The 12,186-nt window shown below is 36.7% G+C and overlaps 1 protein-coding gene across 2 annotated transcripts in view; it reads right to left on the bottom strand.

Annotated features, from left to right (window-relative positions):
• The window catches only part of MYOF (myoferlin), a 61,548-nt gene that overhangs the window by 48,896 nt on the left and 466 nt on the right, over positions 1–12,186 (bottom strand). For both annotated transcript variants that reach the window (XM_058810787.1, XM_058810788.1), the window contains exons 2-3: positions 6,580–6,635; positions 5,631–5,722 (exon numbers count right to left, since the gene is read on the bottom strand). In XM_058810787.1, coding sequence (XP_058666770.1) covers positions 5,631–5,722; positions 6,580–6,635 — 148 coding nt within the window. The remainder of the gene's footprint in view (positions 1–5,630; positions 5,723–6,579; positions 6,636–12,186) is intronic.

Genomic DNA, 12,186 nt, shown 5'->3' with positions numbered 1-12,186 from the left:
TCAGAATGTTTCTAATGGGTCTAGAGCAGTCTACCAAAGGAAGGTTTCAGAGGGATCTGATATGGATGGACTCTTCTGAGTCTACTTCTGCCTACTTTGGGACTGCATCTGTCCCTCCCACCCTCTCCCAGAAAGATGAAAATTGCATGTACTTTTAGCCCAAGAGACTACTTTTAGGCAAAATTTCTTAGTTTGGTCTCATGATACCTGGCACTGTATTTCATTCCCATAGCATGTAGTAGCAGTTTACTCCCATACTGAAGTGGATTACTGGAATAACTGAGATTTTTTTTCACTTAAAAAAAACCAAGATAATTTTACCCTGTAAATATTTCAAAGATCATGTGTCACAAATAAAATACCAGCTTTGCTGCCAAAGCAAAAAAAAAAAAGATCTGTACACAAAGAACGTAACTGAGGACCCCTGAAGTCACAGAGCTTTTTCATGGAGCAGCTAAGGATGCAAGGGTATTTTTTCACATGGAGCAAGAACACTATTATAGCTACTCTTGCATACTGTGTTACAAGAACATAAATTAATTTTTTGTAAAGTACATTAGGATACCTAAATATAAAACATTAATTTCCTCCAAATAAACCTTCCGGATTTTACACATCACAAATTCTGTTCAGCTGCAGAAACTTACATATTTTGAGGTGCCATAGAAGGAGAAAAAAAGAGAAAGTATTTTCCTATGCACATTTGTAGAAAATTTATATAAACTTGACCTTTTGATTTGATATAAGCTTACTGGAGCTTATGGAGTGACTTCAAAAGAATTCAGAAGCCACCCAAAGTAATCTCAAATCAGCAGGATGAATGTTTCAGCAACCACACCCTCCCATCTGGTGACATTAACTCAAGAATTGCCATTCACCTGTAGTGCTTTTCAAATTTTGCACTGTACATTTCCATTTCTACATCTTCATCTGCCCTGTACAAATGATAACTGCACACATTTGAATGCCTAGTAACTGTTTTTAAAATAGTGATCCCTTTCAGCAGACTGAAGAGGGAATCAGTTACGTAGACTTCTTGCCTGCAACCAGCTGCCTCTATACATTGCCCCTCTATCTACATGCCTTAATTTCCCCCTCCTTTAGCAGGCTGGGCAACAAGAGTCTCCAGTCTTTTTCCACTCTAACAAGACTGAGAAATTTAATATTCAAACTATAAACTCTCTTAGTCTACTTATAGACTTTAGCCAAATTTTAAGCTTTGGGCACTATTCTGCCCTTCCAAAAGTTGTCCTGCTCCCTGGGTTAGGGATGTTTCACCTCTCCCTTATCAGAAGCACAGAACTGATGAGGTTGGAAGGAATCACTCATGATCATCTAGTCCAGTGCCTCTGCTCAAGCTTAGTCAGCTAGAACAGGTTACCCATGACAATGTCCAGTCTGGTTTTGATCATAAGCTACTCAACGACTGAAGTAATACATTTCAAAGTAACAAGGAATGCCTCAAAGTCATCCGTAGGTTTCATCTTTGTCACTTTTCTTAGAGAAAGCCTTTTATCTGACATGCTTCTCTCAGGTCTCTAATCTTTGGGCTAAGTCAGCTACATCAGACCTCAGGAGCTGTTGGGAGATCATGTCCATCAGCAGTTCTTTGATGTTTAGTGCTTTGCTGCAAGGTCTGCTCCTATACTTCCCTCTGACAGGTAACTAGATCCCAGTTCTCTGCATGGCTACTGTGAAGTTGTTGGGTACACAACTCTGAACTCTTAAGACTTCACCTTCAGTCAGGATTGCATGTGACCTCCACCTGAAGCCATGACTTACAAGATGACAAAGACTCCTTTCCTTCCCGCACAGCTGGAAAGACTTTCTACCAACCTGTTCATCATCAAAGGACACTGTTCTTTGCTGGACCTATTCCAGCTTTCTTCCTCTTGCCTGAGCAGATCAACATTTGTCCATTTAATTCCAGATCACACTAATCTTCTGACACCATCAAATGGGACAGGTTCTGCTACTGGAATAGCTTAATGCATCCTTTGACCTTTTGTTCATCAGCTGTTTTAGCAGAAGACCAAAACAAATTAGTACTGTTTCTTAAATGTTTCAGTACCTCTTTGGCCAACCCTAAGACTTCTACAAGTATAATGCCCAATCAGTCTGATCTCTTGAACTTTTCCAGCTTTGCAGGAGTAAAGCAAAACCCCTGTTCTGCAAGCAGTTCAAACATTCTGGTCTACCACTGGAGATGACACAAAAAATAATTGTAAAATCCCTACTCAGAAGCTGATTTTGAACCTTACCAGGCCTACAACAGCTTCCCCACAGTGAGCAAAGGAAAATACCTAGTTTATAAGCATGAAATCAATGAACTACTGATGGTCAACTACTAAACACTGAGTTGCATTTGTGCCAAAGCCAATTAATCCGTTAGTGCTGTGGTTAGCACTTCCTGTTAGCTGCCTAAATAACCCAGTGAAGTGAAACTCCACACCCATGTCTGGATCAGGAACTAACTCACAGTACCAACCATTTTATTATTCCTCTTGGTTTGAAGGTAGCAATATATACTAAAGTCTTCAGCCTATCATGTCCTCTAGCTGCTTGCATGCTACTTCTACTGGAAGCCCCAAGGCTTAAATTACTAAAGAGTCAAGAATTTAAATGATTTTCATTTATTTTTAAGGGTATTTTGGCAGAGGTTTATATATATTATTCTCATCAGCAACTTGATTCTACACTACAGTTACAATTACTGTACTCAAGCTTTCTTTCTCAGTGTGTGTATTTCATTACAAATTATGCTACAAGACCCAACACTCGCCCTCTGTTATTCCTGCTATGTTTAATTATTTTTATTAAGAAAAACCTCTCTTTTATCTTTACTTATTTGATAATACTCTTTGCAAGAACAAACTTTAGTAAAGAAACAATTTTCTTCCTTGTTTTGAACAAGGAAGAAAAGCCCAGAACTGAATCTTAAACTGTCTGGATCTTGCATACAGTGGATGCAAGGAAATCCTGCAACTATGTACAGTCACACTGATGTGGAAAAGAATCCACACAAGAGGGTACAGCTGTAGGAGGATTTAAACAATCTGGAAATTATTTAACTATGAGAAACCCTTAGTAATGACTAAATAATTTGCTGCAGTGCTCATTTGTAGCTGCATTTTTCTGTTAGAGCAAAGGGTGTGCCCAATCTGTTTTTCCTGTCTCACTAGGTTACCAACTACACAAAGGACATGGGGAAACACACAATCCCTGCTCATTCTCTTAACTTCACAGGGAAAACTGACTTTACTGCGAGGTCTTTGGGACTTTTTAACTACAGAAAGATTTGTGTTCTGAGAATTTGAAATCTTTCTACTAACAGTATTAGATGTAATAGAAAACAGATGTGTTCTCTTTTCAAACATCTTTATGCCAGAAAACCTAACTAAGCATGAATCATATGAGTCCTCTGGTTTATTCCTATGATGTTCTTTCTGTATACAGTGGTTTGCTTTATTTATCTTTTCCAATTACTGTGACTTTTCTCCATGAAGAGCACTCATTAACCTATCTGCAAAAGTTTAGTGATCCTGTAAATGAAGCAGTAAATTTTCCCTCCTGGAAAACAAAGAAATGGAAAAATATCCAAATGTTCTTTCAGGCTTAATTTACAGAAACATGCCAAAGCAATGAGTTCAGTGCCTTGGCACAGTGCAAAAGCAGAATAACATCCACTGTACTCCTCCTCCAGGCATGTTTAAAAACAGACTGGATGAAAAGTTATATCAGCTTTTAGGAACAGGAAAAAATCATGTCTTATACTGCAACCTTCTGCTCTGTTGCTCCACAGGTTCTGTAGTCACCTCTTGGGCATAGGAACAGAGCAGGTGCCTGCAACTAGTCAGGACTAAAGAGCATGGGCCAGCAGAGTGTGCTGGCCAGGAGCTCTGGGAGTGAGCAGCACAGAGGGAGGCTGGCCTGAGAAACACAGGGCTCTGCCTATGGCTATAGATAGACTAGCAAAACATTTGAGAAAAAGTTGTCACTACTTTGAATGCAACAACAGCAATCCTCACTGCTTATTTTCCTCCAGAGGAAAGAAAATAGAGCCAAAGAAATGGTGTAGGTTCTTCTCATTGCCTGTTCTCGGGCAACAGAGGCCCCTAGACACGCTCTTTACACTCAAAAACTAAATCCAAATTAAATCTAGATTTTTAAATAAAATATATAAACCCATGAATCTCTAAAGGGAAGACTGTTGATTTCAACTCAAATCCCACTTAGCTTAGACACCTAACACAGCTCCCAAGCTAATGGGTCCACTTGTCAGTGTCAGAAGCAAACACTGGGTCTCTTAAACTGTCATTAGAGTAGCTCTCCATAGTAAGGACCTTAGATAGGCACTGTGCTCCACCTTCCCAATCCTAAACTAGCATGCAGACAAACCATGGGTGTGTTATTTGCACACTCTTGCACTGAGCACTGTTTTGAAACGCAGCAGCACTTCAGACATGTATCTATTGACTTTTTCTTGAGTATTAAAAGAGGATACCATGAAAAAGCAGCAAGTCTTTGATATGGTAGTCCTAAATCTCTCTCCAAATCAGGAAATAGAATCAGTAATTCTAGAGAAATACAGGTTATGCATACATGCAATTGGTAGGTGAGAAACTTATTCCACATTCCCTCCTTTCATGTACTCTTTCATCTAAATGTGAATGTTCATAAATATCAAATCTCTTCTGTTGTTACAGTGCTCTGTGTCTTTAAAAGAACTACAAGATGCTCTTTCCTATTATCATGTTAAAATCAGGATGCCTGCTCATGTGTTTCTCACTTCTCACCCCCTTATCCTGTTTCCCTGCCAATATCCCTTCCAAACTCATCACACATTGCAAATGTGTGGATGTGATAGAGGATCTATTTGCAAAGAGCATTACTTTGAAGGTACTACTCTGGCTTTGGTACAAACAACTTTCTGTGCATAAACCCAAAAATAGGCATTTGCACAAACTGGGGGTTAAGAGTTACAAATATGAGTCTAGATGATATTTTAAAATACAGTTTGAAGAAAACCAGCCACATGACTGCTTAACTTTAAACCCATGTACAGAGTGAAACATTTTAGGTGCTTCAGATAATCACTTTATTTTTTTTTGATGCATTATAAAGTCCATTACAAAAGTCTGGCTACTGATAAGCTTTCCTATCTCAAGTTTTGAGAGCCCCCTAAAGTCAGAGGCATGCAATATATTCCTGCCTAACTGATCTGCAGGAATCTCAAGAATGAGAGACCTGATGGCACTGGCTTGATTCACACTGATTTTATGACAGAGCTGTAGAGTGTTTTATGACAGAGCTTTAGAGTGTAAAAACCAGGATCCACATATTGGGAGGAGGTAGAGAGTAGTAAAGAAAAGCTAACAATGGAGTTGGGCTACTATGAGTAAACATGAATGTTTGCCTGAGACATGAAATCTGCCATGAAAAAAAGAAAAGATGACATGATCATACTTCCCTTCAGAATAGCAACAGAGAACACTACTTGGCATTGACAGAAAAGAGAGAGCACAGCAAAGACCAGCTATCAGTTCCATTTCCCCCCTGTACTTCAGTATTGAAAGTTGTGTTTAATACTGGGGTGGGGGAAGGAAGGGAGAGGGAAAGAAGGAACATACTTGTTTTGTCCAATTGTTTCAAAATCCTTCACAATAATTGTCAGGGAAGATGAATTATCCAGAGCAATTCCTTTCAAGTCAAATTCAACAATCTGAACAAAAAAAAAAAAAAAAAAAAAAAAAGACCAAACCCAAATTATAATGACAAGTTATGTAAAAATTACCAGCAGAGTAGCAGATACAATAAAATTATTCAGAAATAAATTTTGCATTTAGTGAGAGACCAAATCCAGCTTACATTTGTGAAAGTAAAAAAAGCTCATAGCATGTATTTGATTTGCTAATTACTAGCAACAATAGCAAAATTAAATTGTTAAATTGTGACTCATCATTTCTTTTGCAGTTCCACTTACTTACATTAACATACATTTGTCTTGTCATTCCTCTCCAATATTGGCTGAACTAAGTTGCTATTGAATTTAAACAAATAGTTGTGTGTTCCCTTTTCTTATAATTCTAATTACAAAATGTAAGAAAAATCTTAACTTTCATTTATCTTTGTGAAAAAACACTGTGAAGAAAACATTTTCCCCAAGAAAAATATTCCTGAAGATGCAACATAAGACTAGGCCTACAAATAAACCATGAGGACTTTCAATACATAATTCCTTTTAATTCTGTATGGTTTTTCCTGGTACGTAATAAATGATCCCATTACGTTCCCATACACGTGGCTAAACAATGGCGGAGTATCATTTTGATGGAAAGAAAGTGGGAACAAAACCAGGCCAAAACTCATCAGTTATCCATCTAATTTTACATTAACACATTGCTAATGAATTGTAATATATGGTGCAAGATGAATCCATTCACCTGCATTTACTAACACCTTGACAGAACACATTGCACCAGATCCCTTTCCAACAACCTGCTCAGCTGCTGAAACTGACTTCATGACTTTACAAGCATGGTCTTGAAATGACCAAGGATTTATTTTAAAAAACATTACCTCATTCCAAACAGGATTGAGTTCATTTTCAATTTTCTTTGTTTTCTTTTTTTCATCTGCAAATACAAACAAAGCATGATTAATTGTTTTTGCTAAAACACTACAAAATAATAATATTTTTTCCTTTCGCTTTTCTAAAGAAGGTTTGACCTTAAAACCAAATGTTCCAATTGTTTTTACCTCTTCCAGAAGTTGCACGTTTTACAATCAAGAAGTCCCCTGGGCAATTTTAGTAGTTGAGGCTTTTTATTGTTTTGTTTAACCACAGCTAGTTGTATTTCCAAAAAGCAAAATAAATATTTAGATTTTGCAACCTTTTATGACCCTTAGCTTCACCTTCAATAATGATGAAAAAAGACAGACTAAAAGACTTGGAGTTATCAAACTAAACAGTAACCTCTAAGTGATAGCAGTAAAGCACTGCTTTTGAAAGTAGTAGAGAAAATGTGTCACATATGTACCATATTTGAGTTACAAAATATTTTTGAATGTTTAGCTCTGGAATAAAATCACACAGAAAAAAATTCTTAAGGAGATATGCTTACAATGTCAGCACTGTCTGGTTTAAAGAGCAAATATTAGAAGAAATATGCATGTATGTAAGAGGAAATGCAATCCTTCCTGAAAAAGGGGTTTCCAGAGGTTATGTAGATAGGACTTCACTGAACTTAACTAAAAATTAGCCTAAAAATTACAAAAATTGCAAATTTTCTATAGTTCATGGTAAAATTTGCAGTTGGGCAAGCTACAAATCGTGAGAATATGGGATGTAGAGCAAATTAAACATAGCTTGGCATTATTTTTCCTCTTCAGTTACAATATTTAGCTCCAATGGAGGACAAGTCTTTTGACACTCAGAAGCACAAAAGAGCACAGACACACAGCTCTTTAAACAGAGATTGCATATATTAGTGATAACAAGCACATTTAAGTGCAGGGTGTAAAGCAGCTGCTGATCTCCAAAATGCTCAGCCAGCACAAGAAGTCCAAGCTTTAGACACACTCCACGTCTTTAAAGACTCCAGTAAAGATAAATGCATTTTTGGTATTTGAAGCTGTGACTGTACTTAGCCTGGGAAGCAAGAGTAAAGATATGCTAAATGGGCAAGTTCATATACCCACTGGTCAGGCTTGCTGACTGTGGTGGCCCTTTTATTGGATGAGAATGGGATGTACTGAAAAAATCAGCCCATGCTGCAAATTACAAGAACTGACTACCATTTATGTAACAGGAATTGTCTACAATTCATACAGGATATTGACTCACATTGAAGGACAAAGTGCTTTCATAACATACCATACATTTTGACATTTTGACATGTTCTGCCTGACATTTTGCAGAACAAAGCACAAATTACCAAACTAGTGAGAGAAATTCAACTTCATGCTATCTAATAGGAGACAAAGCATTTTCAAAACTGGCGATCCCAGAATAACTGGGGTTGGGCAGGGATATTCCAAGTCCCTCTAGAAGATGGGAGATGAAAAGATGTTTTCACTGCCAGTGAAAAAGAGGAACAGTTACAGCTGTTTGTAAAAAGGATAGTAAATTACAGACCTGATCCTGATGGAACTAATGGATAAAAGTCCTATGATCCCTGCCTAAGCTAAAATGTAACTGTGAGTTCTGGTTTGAGCAACAGTCAGAACAACTCTTAACAAGGTGCTAAATTTTCCACTCTGAATTATCCATTTTCACAAAAGCAAAATTTATGTTTCCACTAATATGCATATTCTAGATTACATTGAGAAAAGCACCTTTTTCTGTTCTGCATCTCTGTGAAAGCTGGATGAAAAAACACTGGGAAGCACAGCTTACTTTGGGTTTTAGTTGTAATTTTAGTCAGAGTACAACACTCCCATTCCTCAAGGAAATACTTTGCATATATTCCTGTCTCTTTACTGACTTCCTTTTTATGACACTTTTATCGGTATTTTAATGCACTGGGTGGTGGTGATATTTGTTTTAAGCTCTTGGCAAAGCTCTTTCTTTTTCCAATCAAAAACCCCGTTGCCACAGCGGGTGAGGTGGATTGCTCAGTTATTCCAGGAGCTCACAAAAGTTTCAACTCCTCAGGCTGTTTTCCTCTGCTGGAAATGATTGCAGCTATAGCAACCAAGACTAAACCACATCAGGATAAATTGTGCAATAGGGCCAGTCACCATTTTTGTGTGACCCTACCATGAAAAAAGAAATTATAAGGGATACAGATAAAACATGCTATACTTGTTTCTTTAAAAACTAGCTACAGTAACTGTGGTACTGTAGAAGAAATCATTATTTACTTTATCTTGATGGAGGCACCATACTACCTTATAATATAACATGTTAGTTAATATTCTTGGGTGGAAAAGACTGTAATAAGAATTTAATTGCTCAGTGTCCAAAAAAAATTAAGATGAGCTGTTTAAACAATAACTGTTCACCATTAAAAATATTACAGAATAGCAAAACACTTAATGTTTCCATCTTAATTTTTTTTTCTATTATAACTAGCAATTTTAATCAACATGAGCAGATGGGGAACAGCAGAAGCAAACATTATCTTTTACAACAGTCCTAAGTTTAAGATTTAAGACAGTATCATATTTCTGTTAACTAGGTATCCCATAAAACTTTTGTCAAAGGAGAATTAAGATTGCATGATGGCAGCAACTGCAGGACCAAATGGGCAGACCTCCAAAACCCTGAAATTAAATGTAGATAATTTAACTATCTGCAAAACAGAAAATTTATATCCAGTTTAACCATTTTCTATTAAACTATTTTCTTCCACACTGAAATATAAACTAAAATAGTTTTGAACTACTGCAGGCCTCCAGTCCTGTTGAAAAGCTCTTAGATTAAGCACAGATTGAATCAAGTTGGATTAATCAAATTAAATGCCATTTCACCTCAGTTTTCCCTGCATAAAGTGAAATGAGGCAGCCAAAATAAACGATCAAAGCACTGAATATCCCAGCATTGACTGCACATACAAGCAGTTGAATTCATTTTTACACAGTGAGACAAGAATCTAACAAACCAAAATGATTATACTGATTTAATCATTATCATTTAGTGTCAGTTTAGCAAATTGCAACAGTTTTTCATGGTAATTTGACCATTGAATTGTCTCATGTTGAGTAAAAAACTCAGAATTCTGCAAGAGCAGCACCCAGTTCCAGATAGCGACACTCATTTACTCTCAGGGTGTAGTTCTCTTTGAACTGTGAGCTTTTCTTAAAGTAAATAAAAGTTCCATCCCATTGGACTGGACATAAATGTGTTTTAAAAAAAAAGGGAAATGCTTGCACAAAACTCTTCTGCTATATCAGAACTAAAATAGCTGCCTATTTCCTCCTAATATGCAGCTAATATATAGCACTGTAACAATTATATTAACTGCCTATTCTGTAGCCAGCTTAGTTAAAAAAATTTGGGTTAAATCTATTCTATTCATAGATGAAACCATATTGACTTACATGTCTTAACATATAAAACATTTGCAGTCCTTTGATACTAACAGTTGCAGGATCATGAGTTTTTTCTTCACAGAATGTCTGTAGAGGTCTGAGACTGAAAGATTGTGTTTCCATGGGAGGATTAAATTTACTGAACCTGACATCAACAAAGGCCCTGTAAATCAAAATTTGACCAAATAGTGTTCTAATGAAATGCCAACTTCCACAGCAATTTTCTGTCAATGAGTACTGTTCACTAAGACTTCACCAAGAATACTCCAGAGTCAAACAAGAACATTAAAATGTCCTGCAGGACCATGGCCATAGTCCTGCTAATGCCTAAGTTTTTCCCAGTCTAGAATATGCACTCCCAAATGTGCTTTTTATGTCCCCCAGGATTTACACTGGGTAGGGAGTAAAGTTAAAGATTAATGCCCTTTGACATACTCTTCCCAAAATAAGATTGGTTTCCTATCTCCACACATCAACAGGGTGAGGGGGAAACCAGCAGTGTATAAAAAACCATCTATAAACATAAACAGCTAGAAGTCAAACATATTTCAGATATGACTCTGTCCTTGCACTGGGTACCAGGCACTCCACTTACAAATTAAATCAGAGCTGCTTAATAGCTGGTAAAAGCCTGATATTTTCTGTCCCACTTGAATCACTCTGGACAGGTAGCAAAAAATCAGATTGTTGATATGCAGTAAAATCACATAAACAGAAGTGGCAGGATAATGAGAAATTAAATATCCCACTAAAAATCTGTCATAATTATGAAGCTGGCACTGGTTAAGCATATTTGGGAACATTAAAAATCCCAATTCTAGTACATAAAGCATAAATATGAATTCATTCCTTTAATGTCTGTTGTCCAATTCCTGTCTTTGGATAACTGAAGGACTGAAAAACAAATCAAGCAATGAAGAAAAAAAAATCTGTATTTTCTATTTACTAGGTAAAAGTGAACTGCATTAGAGCACACAGAAGTTTGCAAGGAGGGGGAAAAACAGACATTTAAGCATAAAGAAGGGAAGGCATTAACCAGCTCTGGAGTCTGAAAACTGCAGGAACGGAGGCAACACAGAAAGGCAAAACTGGCAGGAAAGCAAAGAGAGACAAGGAACTGGAAAAAGAAAATGGATACTTAAGAAGTAGCAGAATGTGAAACAAACCAGAGAAATGACAGTATATTCACTTTTTGCAGGGCAAGTAAAATCATATTTTAACAATTATGAAGTTCCAAAAGCTACTGAGACAGGCTCTGCCACTTTTTCTAATACAGGGTGGGTAAAAAAAAAAAAAAAAAAAACTTGAGAAAAAGGAGGAAACTAAAGCAAATGGAATGATTTCACATCTTTCTGATGCTGAAATAAATGTATCTGAAAACTTGTTACTTTGAAAGTTAAGATTCTGCATGTGCAGTGCCTCATCCTTTTTCATTCTGCAGCTGTCATGATTTCAGATTTGGTTTCTAAAGGTGACAAACTCCTGCAAGGATTTTTCACACTTTAAAACAGCACTTGGATTTCAGTGCACAGTTAGGAAACCAGGTCACCAGGAGATAAGGTGCCTGTTTGTCACAGTTTGGTTTGATGTATTACATGATCCAAAATTGCTTAAAGGTTTTGGCACCTTAAAAATAAATCAATACTAGAAATCAAGTTCCTCTAGTCTAGCCAAGTGAGGTAATGTTGGCAACAAGTAAAGTACATCTAAAACATATTTAGCTTTACATATAAATGCTTTATCACAATCTTCTCCTTCTTCTATATATAACTGATGAGCAATGAAAGTGAAAACTACAGTTTCCTTCCATAATCTTGTCATTAGATAATCTCAACAGGCAAAATTTTGATGTGCAATTCTGTTTGTGAAAAAAGCCCCAAAAACAACAACCAAAAAAAATCCCAAACCAAACTCAAACAAAATCAAATACCTTCCAAAATAGTACTACTGCTATTTCAGTATACTACTTGTAACAACAATAAATCACATTTTTATTGTATGTGTGTGACAGTGAGCAGTGCCTGTTCAAAGTAATCAAGACAGGAATGATTTTTCAGATGGAAAACAAGGTAATCTTCAATACCAGAATTAAAAGCGGGTTCATTCACGGAATTAGATTTGTTTTTAAAGCAACAGGTTAATCCTTTGGAA

This window comes from Ammospiza caudacuta, chromosome 9 (genome assembly GCF_027887145.1).
Source record: "Ammospiza caudacuta isolate bAmmCau1 chromosome 9, bAmmCau1.pri, whole genome shotgun sequence".
Classification (NCBI taxonomy): Eukaryota; Metazoa; Chordata; class Aves; order Passeriformes; family Passerellidae; genus Ammospiza; species Ammospiza caudacuta.
Note: the sequence above shows the minus strand (reverse complement) of the source record. Positions and strands in the feature narration are given on the sequence as shown.